Source organism: Uloborus diversus, chromosome 6, assembly GCF_026930045.1.
Source record: "Uloborus diversus isolate 005 chromosome 6, Udiv.v.3.1, whole genome shotgun sequence".
Lineage (NCBI taxonomy): Eukaryota > Metazoa > Arthropoda > Arachnida > Araneae > Uloboridae > Uloborus > Uloborus diversus.
This window is the reverse complement of record NC_072736.1, coordinates 167,745,329-167,762,416: the sequence shown is the minus strand read 5'-3', so window position 1 is coordinate 167,762,416 and position 17,088 is coordinate 167,745,329. Positions and strand designations below refer to the sequence as shown.

At 33.8% G+C, this 17,088-nt stretch overlaps 1 protein-coding gene across 2 annotated transcripts; it reads right to left on the bottom strand.

The window, feature by feature from the left end:
• Positions 1-670: 670 nt before the first annotated feature.
• On the bottom strand, positions 671-16,707 carry LOC129224115 (sesquipedalian-1-like). 2 transcript variants are annotated; one of them, XM_054858523.1, is made up of 2 exons: positions 16,497-16,707; positions 671-1,735 (listed from the first exon to the last, which is right to left on the bottom strand). In XM_054858523.1, the coding sequence occupies exon 2, from the start codon at positions 1,713-1,715 to the stop codon at positions 939-941; it is 777 nt and encodes a 258-aa protein (XP_054714498.1). In that variant the 5' UTR covers positions 1,716-1,735; positions 16,497-16,707; the 3' UTR covers positions 671-938. The 2 variants fall into 2 exon arrangements, with proteins under 2 accessions (XP_054714498.1, XP_054714499.1); XM_054858524.1 differs by having other exon boundaries at positions 16,579-16,681.
• Positions 16,708-17,088: the final 381 nt, after the last annotated feature.

Genomic DNA, 17,088 nt, shown 5'->3' with positions numbered 1-17,088 from the left:
TAATAAAAAAATCTGTGTTAAGTATATTTATTTGATCTATGGAGATTTAACTGTAAATAGTGTAACGTATATATCACTAAAATGTTATATCTCAGAAAGTCGAGCTCCTAGGCAAAAAATAATGCCATATTTGAATTTAGGGCATCAAATTCATATGAAATCAACTCCAAATACCCCGGCACCAAAATGTGTGTTGGCCAGTGAATCTATTTAAGTTAACCACATTTTCCTACAAGTTAAGTAACCTTATTTCTTTATATTTCTTAACACCTAATAAATCAACGCCTTTTGAATGCCTTATAATCGTCTACACATATTGTGCATAATGGATTACTGGGAGTATACCCTCAGAAAAATTGATTGGAACATCACTGGTTGTCATATTGAACACAACTAGAAAAAAAAAAAAGACATTTTGACTGTCTTCCACGTACCATTCAATGAAAAGTATGGATATCCATGTATCAACAATAGGTACGGGAACCATAGCACCTGTCTCAAACACAACAAGCGGTGTTCTGACAAAACAGTTAAGTGGTTAGACTTTAACTGTTGAGTCAGTAACTTAAAGTCTCCTTTTTCGATAAAACATTGTGCTGTTGGGAGTCTTTACCTTCAATAAACAGCAGCTACTAAATGAATAATGACATTGCAAATAAATAAATCTGAATATTGTAGCAATTTTAATGTAAACTTATCATTAAACTTGTCTCCAGAAAATTTTTGGAAAGTCTTTTGTGGAATTAATATCAAATCCTTAACACATGTGTAAAAGTTTTAGAAAATAACGTTCACAAATTTCAAATATGTTCTCAGAAAGGATCCTTTTCAAACATAACAACATGCATTAACTTGGTATAAATAAATCATATCTTCATAATATTCAACAGGATAAGGTATTGAATACAAGTAACTACAACATACAAGAACAAATATTCTCAAAAAGTTATTAGATCTACTTCAGGCTTTGTAACAGCGGCTCGCTTTTTTCTTTGCTCTTCGAACAGTCTACGAAAAATTTGGCCATAATATTCGTGCAGCTCGATAAATAGGTACCTCTGGCGAGAGCCTTTGAATCTACCTCCCGAGCTATGGTGCAATAAGTCATCTTCGGAAGAAGCAGCAGTGATTGCGGAAGAGGTGCCACGAGGGTCTTTCACATCTCCGTTGTTCCCAGCCTTCCACTTGTCGAACGGGTTGAATCTAGGGGCACGTCCACCCGCGGCAGTGTGCCCAAAAAGACAACCGTCGGATTGGTTCGTCGGTAGACCCCTGGTTTTCCATCGGTTTGGCACTGACGACGCAGCTTGCTTCTCCATTTCGGTGACTTCATCCAGCTGCCGTTGGAGTTCTGCAACCATGAGTTTTACGTAGTCGTAACTCGCAGATGCAAGGGCTTTCATCCACTGCTCCATGTTCTCTTGGCTGTTGGCACATAATATGTAGGTCCTGTTCCCTGCTCCGTGGAACACGAGTTTGAATGCGTAAGTTTCTTCGTTTTCGGCTAATTCCACGGTACAACCTTCCAAAATGACTAATCCTACTGGCTCTTTGTCGTCTTTCTTTTCAAAATAAAACAACAGATTTCCTTTTAACACAAACCATCTTTTCTGGAAGCTTTTGTTTACTTCCCCCCTTTTACCGAGCCATCCTTCACGATCAATGCAATTTTTTGAAACAGAAAAACTTATCAAATTCTTTTCATTGATCTTCATCCTAAGCAATATATCTACACCTGAAAGAGACAAAAGAAATCTATCATTCTGCTCAATAAATCTACTACAAATGTTTTACTGTACTAAATCGTTAAACTTATTAATCTATTACTCAAGGTATAATAACGCAGATGCAGGCTCTAATACTTTTTCAATTAAGAATACCAGCTGTTGCTGGCTCAATAGCACATCAAGTTATTAAAAATTTATGACATAAAATTTTTGTTGACAAGAAAATTATTAAATACTTTTGTGAATTTTTACCAACCAAGCTTAGAATAAGGTTGTAAAGCTACGAAAACACAAAAATGACAACCAGCAGCAGCAGTGCTCAGAACAAGTTAAATCTCCAAAACTGAAGGGAAAAAAAAAAAAATTAATTTGAATTTTGACATCTTGAATTCAAATTATGTTTTTCGCAATCACGAGTGTTTGTGTGTGGGGGGTATGTGTGTAGGGGTATGTGTGTGTAGGCATGTGTGTTTGTGTCTGTATGCAGGCATAAGTGTGTGGGTAGTTGTGTGTATGAATGTGTGTGTGTGGGTGGGCGTATGTGTATGTGTGTCTAGGCATATGTGTTTGTGTCTGTGTGCAGGCATGAATGTGTGGGTAGTTGTGTGTATGTGTTTGTGTGTGTATGTGTTTGTGCATGTGTGTAGGTGTATGTGTGTGTATGTGTTTGTGTATGTGTGTGTATGTGTTTGTGTATGTGTGTGTATGTGTTTGTGTGTATGTATGCGCGTGTGTGTAGGACATGGATGCAACCCGGAGGCGGCTTTCGCTAGAGGAGCAACATCGTGAGGAGCCGGTCGACGGTGATGCTGTAGAGGGTGCTGGTGGGAAAATAAAATCATAGGAACGCCAAAAACAGTCAAGTGAGAACAATAAGCAATCGTGATTGCTCAAAAAAAAAAAACATTAAAATATAATAACTTTTCAGCTACAATTAGTACAACTCTAGGTACTTCAGAAAAAATCCTGGTGGTGTCCTACAATTCATTGGGAAGAGGCAGAGGCAGATCACCTTTTCATGATCAGCCATTTGAGACTCGATGAGCATGGTACACTTTTCACTCCAGGGTCCCCTGTAACTACTACTATTTGTGCCGGTTAACCAATTGGATGGGACCCGGAAGACAGCTCTGATTTTTTGATCCAGCCGAGCCAGGCCGAGGACTGCTGATGGCCGTTGAAAAAAGTGAGAAAGGTGACAAATTTGAAAACAAAGGTGACTAAAAGGTGACAAAAAAGTAACTAAAAGGTGATCAAAAGCAATTTGTTAAGAATTCAAAAAACAGAAAAGGATTATCCCTTTTTACTGACTTTTACCATAATAGTCCTATATACTTTTTGTAAAGATTTCTTTACAATTTTGGAAATGAATATTACAGGGCTAGAAGTAATAAAATAAAAATTTTAAGACATTTTCAAGAAACTTTCAGTGTAAACTCTATGCAATTTAAAAAAAATATATATATATATATAATAAACATAATAAAGCTTGAAATTGTGAAGAGAAAGATGATGCATTTATTGACCATTTGACCATATAATTTGTGTTATTCAATCACATTTTTAGTGTTTTTCTTTTTCTCTCTCTTTTTAGCTTGTTAAAAAGTTATCAGCATCCTTTCTTGTTTTTCTTTTTAGCAAGTGCTGAAAATATTCTATGACATGTCCATGAGAGGTAAAAATTTTGTGTTAAATCAAGTTATTAAAAATTATAGCAACATAATAAAGAAAATAGTTTATCAAAAGTAGTACAAGTAAGAATAACTTTCAATTAAAAAAAAATATTTGAAATGTTTACAGGATGCAGAAATTTTTCCTTGGGGGGGGGGGGAATGTAGGGGCTTGAAGCTTATATGAGGCTGAAAAATGTTGCATTGGTATCCCTTCCTTATATTTTTGGCTTTTTACTGCAAAATGATGTGATAACATTTGATTTTCTTTTTCCTACTGTCTTCTGAATTATTTGTATTTCTTTTTCTTTAACCTTTTCTTCAGCTTGGATACTTTAAACTCCCTCGAGCATAGCTTGAGCTACTTTTGCTGCTTTAAGGTCTTTTTTTCCAGAGCTTTTTTTTAGTTTCAACAAACAGCTCTTCTCTTGCAGTTTTGGTTTGAAGATGATTCTTTCTTTTTTTCATTCAGAGCTTTAGTTTCACTTTCAATAGATGTTTAATTTTTTCCATTTTCATCATTTCTTTTTCATAATCCTTTCTTTTTTGCTCTTCTTTTTGCTTCTGTTTCAATTCCAAATCCGTTTTCCTTTTACATTCCTCCATGCATGTTGTGTAATTTGTGTGTGCTTGTTGTGCACATTTAATCATTTCTGGACCAATTGGTACAGAAAGCAAATGAGGATATTCTTTTTACAGCGTCTTTAACTGTAAGTATGCTGTTTAAAAATCTGTCAGTCGTTGCTGTCTTATTTTCACCAAAATGGTGCTTTAAATGGAAAATCGTCTTTCAATGTCAGCATTACCCTGTGATAATGCACGTGAAGCTTTGATCACATTAGAAAACTTTAGATCGTTGGAAGTTTGAGTCCTTTTTTGAAATGTACTGCTGTCAGTAGTTATCAATGGTTTTGTTTTCGGATGTTTCATCATCTTTTTCCAGCTGCAAAAGTTTCCATTCATCTTGCAACCTATCCAGTGGAACATTAAAAGGCATGATTTTGGCAACCTTTATCAAATCCTACAGCTTCTAGATTTACTTCTCTCTTTTGGATCCAAAAATTTATAACTTTTCAGTAACCCGTTTGATATGCAACTTTTTTCTATTACATACTTGCATGCAGTCACATAATGCTTTTGAGCAGCTCTTAAAAATATAATCTTTTCATTTTCTTTCAGTTTTGACAGTTCATCTGTCACCTCCCCAGTAACAACGAGATCTTCAAGAGGTAGTCTGTTACCAACTGCAAACAGTTCATCCGTGTCTACGTTTCATCAACTACGTTAAAAATCAACTTTCTTTATAACAGAGGCTTTTTTAACCTAATAAGCCATAAAAGTCTGAACAATGGTCTCTATTTCTTGGTACAATTTATGTATCATAGGAGCTTGGCATTGAAATATGAAAGCGTGAAATATGAAAGCTTGGCATATGAAAGCGTTTCGTGAACAGCTTAAACAAATCAGCAGATGAAATGATAAAATGCAGCTCAGCTTTTATAGAAGGTCTTTTTAAAACGTTTGCAACAGCTTTATGTGACCAGCATTGCATAGCTGAAGTCTTTTTTAAAGGCACGTGTTTAAAAAAATAATTCACTATTCCGCGCTCAAAGGAGACATCGAGGCACGATGCCTCCTTAACCTATCACCCCTTTTTCAAATCGAACCACGCTCGTGGCTGCTTAGTCTCGGCTTTTGAGGTCAGTAAAAGTAAAACAAGCAAGTAACGCGCCCGGCTAGAGATGAGATTGAGATTCAGAGACTCCAGAGAAACACGATAGGAAACAATATGGCTATAGATGAGACTTGCGGAAAACACGTCTGATGGTCGAAGGGGGATAGAAAGTCTGGTTCTGCTCATTGGGTGCAATTGCAAGCGATAGAAAAATTCCCTGATTTCCCGGTAGCAGAGCTATTTTTCTTAAACAAGGTGTAGGGGGGGAGGGGGCATATTTAATGCTACTTTTTAAATTAATTTCACTATTAAAGATATCATTCAGATGCTTTTCAAGGATTTACTTATTTTAAAAAAAAATTTACAATTCACATTTCAAGAAAGGTGAGAAAGGTGACAAAAGTTGCAAAAGGTGACTAAAAGTAACCAAGTTTTCAAAAGGTGACTAAAGGTGAGAAAGGTGACTGACTCCTCGGCCTGAGCCGAGCAATCCCTGGTCCAGCACCCCCATAGGTATTGTTTTATTTGGAGGACTTTGTGACTACGAGCATATTTAATGGCCCAGAGTCACCATTAAATGAGCATGGTACAAAGCAGTATCCGGTGTCCTAGATGCATAGTCATCGACTTGTCTCCAAAGCACTTGCTCTTAATGGACTGGATTCTCCGAGAAGGATGCTTTTGACAACTAGACTTGTTTCTGGATTTTTTAAAATACAAATACAAAAGTGACGACCAGCAACAGGCTCTGGGCCCAGCTAGACTGGTCCTAGTCAATTTACAATCCCCAGTGAAGATCAATGGCCCTCTTAAAACTATCTACTCCCTTGCTCATTACCACCTCTTCCGGTAAACTGTTCCAAGGTTCCACTACCCTGCTATAATAATAATTTTTCCTAATATCCATGTTAGCCTGAGATTTAAATAGCTTAAAACAATGACCCCTTGTCCTGTTTTCAGTGCTAAACTTTAGCCCCGTAACATCTTTCGTTTTAATAAATTTAAACAGCTGAATCATGTCCCCTCGGTCTCTTCTTTGCCCAAGACTGTACATTTTTAGCCTTCTAAGCCTGGAATCATAATCTAAGTGGGAAAGTCCACTTATTAGCCTTGTAGCCCGCCTTTGAACCCTTTCCAATACATTAATGTCTTTCTTAAGATAAGGAGACCAAAACTGAACAGCATTCTCCAAATGGGGTCTTACCAAACTTCTTTATAAGGGCAGAAGAACTTCTTTAGATTTATTTGAAATAGATCTATTGATAAACCCAAGCATCTTATTGGCTTTGTTGCTAGCAATGCTGCACTGTTGGCTAAACTTTAAATCCTGACTTATTAAGACCCCCAGATCAGTAACTTTGTCTGCCTGACTAATGACTGAACCTTGCAAATAATAACTTGTACACTTATTTCCATGCCCTAAATGTAGCATTTGACATTTCCCAACATTAACAGCCATACCCCATTTATCAGCCCACTCCGTAATATGATCTAGATCCTCTTGCAGCTGATTTGCTTGTTCATAATTTTCTACAGTCCCCATAACTTTGACATCATCAGCAAAACAATTCATGTCCCAGAAATATTTTTGTGAATATCGTTCATAAAGACAATGAACAAAACAGGCCCTAACACTGATCCTTGAGGAACCCCGCTTAAGACCTCACTCCAATTAGAATAATTTCCCCTTACAACTACTCTTTGTTTCCTTCCGGTCAGCCAGTTTTTTACCCAAATGAAAGTTTTCCCTCCTATTCCTATATCAGCTAATTTGCTAAGTAGAGCAACATGCGGTACCTTATCGAAAGCTTTTTGAAAATCAATGTAAACAACATCTACAGGCTTCTTATTGTCCAAAGCCATGGTAACTTTGTCATAGAAATTTGTTGCACAAGATTTACCTTTCCTGAAACCGTACTGAAAACTAGTCAATAGATTATTAGTTTCTAGAAAATTTACTACCTTAATTTTCATCAATGTTTCAAAAATTTTGCAAACCACCGAAGTTAGACTCACAGGTCTATAATTTCCCGCACTCCCTTTAGACCCTTTCTTGAAGAGCGGTGTAATGTTAACCAGTTTCCAGTCCTCTGGCACTGTCCCCGAATTATAAGAAGCATTGAAAATGTTTGCGATTACATCTGCTAATTCCTCTGCACATTCAACTAAAATTTTCGGATTAATATTATCTATTCCGATATATAAAATGCTTTTAAACTCTTGGACTTGGTCTAATTTTGGTAAATCAGTTGGGATAAGTCATACTACTAAACCTTTATAAACTAAGAAAGCAATATCATCATCACTTAGAAGCCAAATTATATTAAACTAGCAAAAATACCCGGCGTTGCCTGGGTCAGTAATAATTATGAGAAACAATCGTTACTTGCCCTTGTTTTCTGTTTTAAGCGAAAGAATTTAAAACAAACCTTTTTGACGTGATTAAAAATCGAGCTTCTTCCTTACTCATTAAACTAAAATAGCAATAAGTATAAAGAACAAAATAGTACTCAATTAGAAACGAAAGCACGACATTTAAGCATATACAAATTTGAAGAATTTCCGAAACATGAAATTAAACTTTACATGTTTAAAAAGATTTATCTGTTAGTACTTTTTTTTAAATCTAAAACCTTCTCTGTATTGCTATTGATGTACGAACTATTTTTAAAAATGTAGCCGCCCGTGTTTCCCTTACACTTGTTTTAGTTATTTTGGGAAATTTCAATTTTTGGTGCGGTTTAAAATCTTATCAAATTTGCGAGAATCATTTTGGGACACTTTCGACAATGCTCCCCCTCCTTACTAATTTTTATTATAGAAATATTGTTGTCAGATACTGAGATGCTTTTGGTCAAAATAAAATGGCGCTAAATGGTTTCATCCGAAATGTTTCCAAAATAAGTAGTAAAATTTGGCGATTGTTTGAAATCGTGCAAAAAGAAAAATTAATGGAAGTTTTTGTGCAGTTTATGGATTTGCCTAATTTAGTTGTTGAATTATTTTACACAGTATTTTTTTTTAAGTATCTTTGATTGGCGATATTTTGTTTATATGGTGAAAGCTGAGAAACATTATAACGTAGTTCTCATTATTACGTCTTTGGGCTCAAAAACAGCGACAGTGGAAAAAACTGCCAAATGCATCAGCTACTGAAATCTTTCTGAAAAAATTCTGGCGATATTTCTGCTGGTTGGTTGGATATAGTGAGCAAGTGTCCAATCAGCATAAATAATAATAATAAACCATTAATTACATAAGTTCCGTTTAAAAGTAAAATTATCAGCCAAATCCATTTATTTTTAGCCAATCTTGTGGAAAAACGTTACTTTAAGATTTGACTTGAGAAAAGCCTCAAAAAGTCAGACGAAACGCAAAAATATTCAACAATACAACAATTCTTGGGAGTTGAGATGACACACTAAATAATGACTTGGGTTGATGAAAGCCTTCGAACAGGGAACAAAAAAGCTCATAACTCGTTTTTTATACAACGTAGAAACTTCGAACAGATGCTATCTTCAGCAGAAAAATTGGCGCTTTCGATGGACATATAATGTTAATGTGTGCACGTTTTTTACCACCGCCATATTGGGGCATTTATGCGAAAATTGTTACTAAAATTGGAATAAAAAGGGAACTATCAATCGGATTTTTTTCGAACTGGTCTATAAACCTTCTCAGTACCAAACTGAACAAACGGTGAAAGTTTCAGCCAAATCTGCCGGGTAGTTTCTGAGATCTTGGGGAACAAATTTACCAAACTCCATTTTTATATATATAGATGAACATTTTTCCATAAAAAAATATTTTTAAACAATCAAAAATTAATACTGTCAGCCCCACTTGATTAGGTTAACAAATGCTCCGCTAAAAAAATAGAACTTCCGAGAAACAAAATACTGCTCCATAGATGTTATGTTAAAAATCGCCACTTAATCAAATATTTTCCCGGGATGATACAATAAGACTAGTATTCTTTGCTAAGAAAAATTTTGAATAAATTGAAAATAAATTAAACAAAATAAATATATTTTTTCAATATCTTAGTGGACAATGTTGGGAGTCAAGTGATGAGTTTAATAAGTTTTCGAATACTAAGCGCACTACTCGCTCTCATCAAACACAAAACAGCCAAAATACAGCCCCTTGACTCAGGAATGATAGGCACTTCCGAAATCAAAGGGGGGAATATAATTTTCCTCGCAGTTAGGAGAAGGAGCTGGAAAAATTTTAACAAAACACTTTTAGCAAGCAATTCCCTAAAATGTACTTTTTCAAAAAGTGGTGCCAAAACATAGCTTTTGTAATTTAAGATCTAACATCTTTAAAATTTCCATTTTTTAATATTATTTTGTAATTTACTGCCCATATTTCAGAAACTTTTTACCATTAACTTTACTTTTTTACTTCCTTTTACAAAAAAGGAAGTATTGTATGCGCGAAAAAATTTTCACTCGAAAATCGGGCTTTGTTTCCATTTTGCTCGAGCCCGAATGAATATTGATTTTTTTTTCAACCCGATCACACGTGGATACATGCCTAAGAATGCATAGACACTTGAAGAATCCATTTTGACGATCCCCGAGTTAATTACAACGAGTTTTCTCGTGACGTCTGTATGTACGTATGTATGTGCGAATGTATCTCGCATAACTCAAGAACGGTATGTTCTAGAAAGTTGAAATTTGGTACATAGACTCCAAGTGGAGTCTAGTTGTGCACCTCCCCTTTTGGTTGCATTCGGATGTTCCAAAGGGGGTCTTTTACACCTTTTTGGGGTAAAATCATTGTTAATTTCAATGTAAACTCAAGCGGTGCTATAATTTGACCAACGCTTGGCAATATATCGCCAAGCTTTTAGTCGCCAATTTGGCGACAAATTTGGCGTTTATTTATTTTTTTTTTTTTAATTTGGTTTCAATTTGGCCATATTTAGAGAGTTAAGCATTGAATCACATTAAAACTGCCAATATTGGGAAAATTTATCTGTATAAAACGTTTTCTTTGCTTCTGTTCGCAACAAACTTGGAATACAAATGTGACGACCAGCAACAGGCTCTGGGCCCAGCTAGGCTGGTCCTAGTCAATTAATTAGTCCCCAATGAAGATCAATGGCCCTCTTAAAGCTATCCACTCCCTTGCTCATTACCGCCTCTTCCGGTAAGCTATTCCGAGTGCCCACGACCCTGCTGAAGTAGTAGTTTTTCCTGATTTCTAAGTTAGCCTGAGATTTGAATAGCTTAAAACAATGACCCCTCGTCCTGCTTTCCCCGCAAAAATTTAATCCATTTACATCTTTCATTTTGATAAATTTAAACAACTGAATCATGTCCCCTCTGACTCTCCTTTGCTCCAGGCTATACATGTTAAGCCTATTAAGTCTGGTGTCATAATCTAAATCTGAGAGTCCCCTTACTAATTTAGTTACCCTTCTTTGAACCCTTTCCAATACAAAAATATCTTTCTTAAGATAAGGAGACCAAAACTGAACAGCATACTCCAAATGAGGTCTTACTAAACTCCTATATAAAGGCAGAAGAACTTTCTTAGATTTGTTTGAAATAGATCTATTGATGAACCCAAGCATCAATGAAATATTTAAAGAATGAATGAAAGTATTTAAAGTATTTTAAAATATGAATGAAAGTATTTAAAGTGTTTTTTTTTGCTCACTCCGAGGCACTATTATCTTTAAATTGGAGTAAAAGGAAGTCATGTGATGCACACATCAGCTTGTTTTGTTTTGAAAAGCTACTGATTTTGTATTATGTTTTTAGATAAGTGTTTTAAGTTTGGTAAGGTAAAGAACATTTCCGAGCCAAGATGTCCCGATCGGTAAGGCATAGCACTCGACACTAGAGGGTTTCGGGTTCAATGTCAGCTGTTCAAGGATCCTCTGCATTTACAAATGGTGACTGGAGCATGTTAAATATGTTGTGGTCAAAGTCTCATTCCAAATCAATACTTCTGGGGCTGTTGTATCAGGAGTTTTTTGAGTTTTGGTTTGGATCGAAATGTAGATAGATTGTGCTTCCATCAGTTGTTGACAGAGCGAAATCAGACTTCAACCTTAGAGACCAGGGTTGGTATAGAAACTATTTTTTTTTTTTTTTGGGGGGGGGGGGACGGTTTTTCTGGTTTAAACCATGTTTTTTCTGGTTTAAACCAGGTTTTTTTTGGTTTAAACTGGGTTTATTTCAGGGTTGGCAGGTTTCTGCCAAGGTGGTAAAAACCACTGGTAGAAACCGGTTAAAACCGGCATGGCAAAAACCCCTTTCTGCCACATTTATGGCAGAAACTGGCAGAAACTCAAAAAATGACATAAATGCAATTCCTGACATACAATAGAAAATGTATAAGAAAAATAATTAAATATTAACCCAAATACAATTTATTTACAACACTATCACCATTCAAAATCAAATTTTACATTGTTTTCACACTGCAGCAGCCTGTAACAAAATACAAGTTTTGACGCTGTTTCTAAACCTAAACAATTTCTTAATTTGTTGTGCACAAAGGAGAAATTTGAGAAGATTCTTTCAATCCCATCAAAACATCGATGTTAGAAATTGAAACATCGATCTTTTTATCAATGTATAACCTACATTTTTGAATATACTACACTAATTTAAGCAATACAAAAGAATACGTATCCGACGAATATATTGAAAATACTGAACCTCAAATCATGAATATAATTTAATAAGAATAATTTCGCAACAGCTTGGTATTATAGTTGGGCGAAAATTGATAATAAGACAAGCACCGGTTAATACAATCTAGTTATAGCAATAAGGAAATATTTTCAAACTGAATTAAACTAAAAGTAAATTTACATCAAAAAAGAATCTAAGAAAAAATGCATCATGCACTTACCGTCAGTTGAATGATGAGAAAAAGTTGTGCTAATTATTTTAAAAATACAAAATTAACTCTAACAATAATTTTTAAGAGTAAGAAATATGTGTTGTACTGTTAGTTAATAATTAAACACAAATTTAAGGTAATAGACAGACGACTTGTTGGAGGAAATTGATAAGTAAGCCCGAATATTAGTGTTGACAGTTTGGAGAAAAAGAAGTTTCCTTACTTTGTCCCCCCCAGAAGGGCATTTCTCTTTTCGCAGACTATCCCACCAGTCTGAGAAACATCTCTTTCGATGGAACAGAAGTTTCCATCACTATCAAATGCGTATAGAATTTTCCTTTAGTTTATGAACTGGAGCCTTGAAATAGACTGCAAGTTCTGGCACCAGACTACCAGTGTCAGGTTCTTCCAATAGCTTTGATCTCTTTTTTACCCTCTAGTTAATCTTTTACTATCTTGTAGTGATCTTCCCAAAAATCATCCTCTACGCAGAAAAATTGTTCTTATAAAACGGGAGCAAAAAATGATTTTTTTTTTTTGGCAACTCCATAAGTAAACTTAATTACCTAGCGAGAAGATTGGAGCAAAATTTTATGATAATTTTCAATTAAAATGCAAAAACATCAGCATCGAAAAAACATCGAAACCAAAACATCGATAGTCCAAAAACATTGAAAGTAAAACATCGATGTTAAAAACATTGACGTTTTAACAAAAAAATCGATGTTTCCAAAACATCGACATCCATGTTGCACCCCTAGTTTCAACCAATGAAACTCTTTACATTTATGAGTCAGTGAATCTAACCAATTATATTGTTTCTTACATACAGCAAAGTTGAAGACTGTGTTAGTACTTATATAATTGGATTATTAGCTTTCCATAGAAATCAAAATGGGGGGGGGGGAGAGCTCTTTGTTCTTTGAGAATAGCTTTATTCAGTTATATTAAGTGTAAAATGACAAGTTTCTGAATTTTAGAATTTAATGAAATAAAAAAAAAATCTGTATTTATTTAAATATTTGATATATCACACTTTATATTAAATGCAAACAAAATAATTATAAACAAACTGAAAAATTTGTTACTTACAACATTACAAGGCTAAAATTTCTAACGCATAGCAATTTCAACTACGATAAATTTTACTTTGCTTTAGAAATGTCAGTCTTGTTAATTAACATATTTTTACACTAATTATTAAATAACTATTATATTAAGTTTTTGCAATGACAAAATGAGTTATATATTTTATTTTACTTAATTGCCTGTCATTAAGTAATTACTAGAGCTATTAAAAACATTTTCTAGTTTTTGCCAGTTTCTACCAGTTTCTGCCGGTTTTTACCGGTTATAACCAGTTTCTGCCACCGGCAGGGCAAAAACCAGTTTCTGCCGGCAAAAAGCCAACCCTGGTTTATTTGGTTTTTATTACTATTTGCAAGAAAAACAATTTTTTTTTTAGGAAAATCATGAAGATTTTATGAATTAATTGTTAAGGAATGTTTAGTATTTATATTTGCGCCTAATTTCTTCGTAATTAATTAAATAATTAAGAGTAAATTCTTGTAATGTCATTTCCTCATACTTAGAGATTTATATAGGAGAATATTGTTTGAAATTCTTTAACTATTAAAAAAAATACAATACGTAAATGGGTCTTGGTATAAATATCAAAGAAATATTTTACTGTGTGACATTATTAATTACAAATAACCAAGAATAAATTCTTGCAAATTAATTGCCTTATAATCAAAGCTATCTACTATAAATAAAAAAGTAAAATTAAAATCACACATTCTTAGACATGGAAAGCATCTTGCAGTACATATCTACAAATGAATCATAAGTCTGATGTATATTATACAACTTTAAAAATTAAAAAGATCAATGCATATTTTTTTAAAGATTTAAAAAAATTTTAATAATGAAGACTCCTAAAAATTAATGTTTATTGATTTTTCAACTTCCACCCAGGGGCGGATCTAGAGGGGGGCCATGGGGGCCATGACCCTTCCCAAAACCTTGTGAATGTAGGAATTTTTTTTAAAAAGAAAAAAAAATACGAGGAAAAACACATGAGTGTTACTTTAATAGAAATTTTAAGTTTTAAATGTGAGAGAATTTACATCCCTCTTCTTGAAACAAAACTATTTTATTTCTAAAATTTTGCCCCATTGTATACATCATTTCTTGACGCAAACGATGGACAATCTTAGGACACTAGGACGATCTATGGATGCTGCTGTCCTCTGAACACACCTATAGTTTACGAGATAAAAGAGAGCCTAAATTTGTGTTTTATGGCTTTAATTTCGAAATTTTTCTGGAGGAGTGCCCCTTATTCCAATGCTCCTCCACAAAATGCCCCCAAAGGTAAATAAAAATTGATGTCCATTTCTTCGAAGCAATACATTATACATGAAGAATTTGTTGGTATTAATCTTATCTTTAATTTTATAAAAAATTAAATTTAACCCCCTATTTCTATTGTTATTTTTAAATTCTAACTTGGCATAAAAACTTGAAGACGGGTAGGGGCGGTATTTTTTCGGAAAAATCAATGATCTGTGCCAGATTGACAAAGTTTGAAAAGTGACAGAGGACAAAAATCCAAAGAAAGTGAAAAAAAAATTCCAAATGGCCCCTCCCAAAATGATCGGCTAGATCCGCTACTGCTTCCACCATTCATGCACGAGACTTCTTTTATTATATTGGGATCAAAAAAGCTCATTGAAAGGTGAAATTTTGGCATTTTTAAAAAAGAAGAACATAGGGTTACATGAATGTTTTCTGTTTTCATAACTTTATGCATTTTCTTTTCTTGCTCTGACTGCATCATCTATTGAGAATGCAAAAAGTGTGCAGGTATAAGCAGAATTTTATGCCTACTCTAAATGTTCATGCACGTGTTTAGTTCTTTTTTTTTCTCTTGTCATTTAAATATTCTAGCGTTAAAATTTATATACACTATGCATCGCTTCAATGGTACATAATCTATCTCAATAAATCTTAAGTAATCTAGCAAATTAGGTAGTATATGAAGCTTTGGTTGAAGTATGCTTTTTGAACTATTTTGAAATGCAAAATACTGAAAAAGAATGATGATTAAAAAATAATAAAAGAGCTAGGATTTTTTTCCCATGTAATTTTAGGAAAAATTAGTTGGTCTGCCTTGTATATTTATGTACCTAATAGGAAAGCTGCATAGATTTAAAAAAAAAAATAAAATAAAAACTATTTATCAAATGTGCATAACCTTAAAAAATATGAGTTTCTAAATTTATTAAATCTGTAATTTATCTATAAAGCTTTGCTAGTTATTTTGCATTAATTAGCTTTTATTCTTTGCAATAATATGTTAAATTTGTGAAAACATTTGGGGGAAAACAATGAAATTTTTCAAAAAAAAAAAAAAAAAAAAAAACATTTTTGGGAGGGGAAAAAAAAAAAAAACAGGTTTAACCCAAGAGACGCTCTGTAAACTGAAGTAACACTTTTCTGTATTAAATTGGGTGGCATTGTCCACTCAAGCTTGGTTAACTGAGTGGTTTGAGCAACAACAACAAAGAACATTTCCTTGGCCAGCAGAATCAAATATTGTATTTGAAAATTATAGGAACTAAAGGTATTCATTTAAGCAGGGTCCACACCATCTATTTAACCTATAATTATGTTCATAAATATCTTTTCCAACTACTGTTTTTTTTTTTTTTAAATATTGTTCAATGAAAAAAAGCATTATTAGCTATAGGTAAAACCACCTGCTATAGTTGGAGATGACTGATGAAAAATAGACAAAAAGAATCCTTTTAAGTTAGAGAGTCGTTTTAAACCGGTCCACTTTTCTATTTTTCATTTTTTATCTCATTAAAACATTACAAGAGCAGTTTGATTTTCTACCACAAATTTCATTAAATGTTTCTCATCATTGGAGATATCTATCAAAATGTTTGACTCATAAACTTTCTTTATTTAAAGTTTTTTACAGAACCTTGTGAAGTGGACAAACATAATATGATTTGTAGGGCTATAGTTTTTGTTGGTCATAAATTAAAAAAAAATGAATAATAATAGCATTAAAATTATTGAGACCGGTTCAACGAGTCCTGCCTGCCTGCCTCTATACATCTGAATTTCCCCTCCAGATCTTGGGCTGTCAAAAAAAAAAAAAAAAAATATAGATCATCGATGCAGTTCTCTAAAAAAAAAAAAGTTCTGGATATTCAAAATAAACCTAGTTAAATAGTTGATCAATAAGTTTTGCAAAGGAACTGCATTGTTTTCAGATGTAACGCAGGGTCTTTAAACCAAAAAAGCTCTTCTCTTGATTTATGCAGCCAAAAAATGCATAACATTTAGCAACATCAAATGAATCATTTAAGTTAAAAAGACAAAAAGCACTTATTTGTATCATTTGTGTTCAGTTTCATAAAATTATTATTTATTTAAAGCATTTGGCAATCGATCGTATGATTTCTAGATACTCGTCATTAACAAATGCATATCTTAACAGTAACGGAATGTATTGTCAAATAGTATAATACTCACTCTAACTTAAAAAATGATATTTTGAAATGGATAACATTAATTTTTGGATAGAAGTAATTTTCACATTTTGTATAACAGTTACATTTACTATAATTTATAGCACTTCAAAACTATTTGCCGAACAGACTTGATTTTCTCAAAGATGTGTTTAAATTATTAATTTTCAACATATTTAACAAAAATGCACTATCCCTTCCCACTGTTGATGTTGATATGCAAATATGCTAATGCATGATGGACATTTTATCAGCGTTGCCATCAGAAAATAACTAAGAGCAGCCGCCTCGGGCTTTAAAGGTTGCGTTCGACGAAACTCACCGGCCGACCGGTAAGTAACTGGTTACTAACCGAATCGTTCTATGATCAATCGGTTACCACCATAGACTAATAATAAGAGTAGACCGAGCTTTCTCATTCTTGCTGATGAAGAAAATTGGTTCATAGATGTATCATGTGACTAGTGGAAGGGATTGGCGAAGACTTTGGCAGCATGGTTGCTAGATGGCAGCATTATCTACAGTTTGGCACTCGACATGTATTTTACGACAATGTGTTTTCATTAAAAAAAACTTCCAGGTGCAGAGATTGAACT

What these genes read in the sequence shown, in the direction of transcription:
- LOC129224115 (XM_054858523.1), bottom strand. Translation starts at nt 1,715, where the DNA reads ATGAAGATCAATGAAAAGAATTTGATAAGTTTTTCTGTTTCAAAAAAT.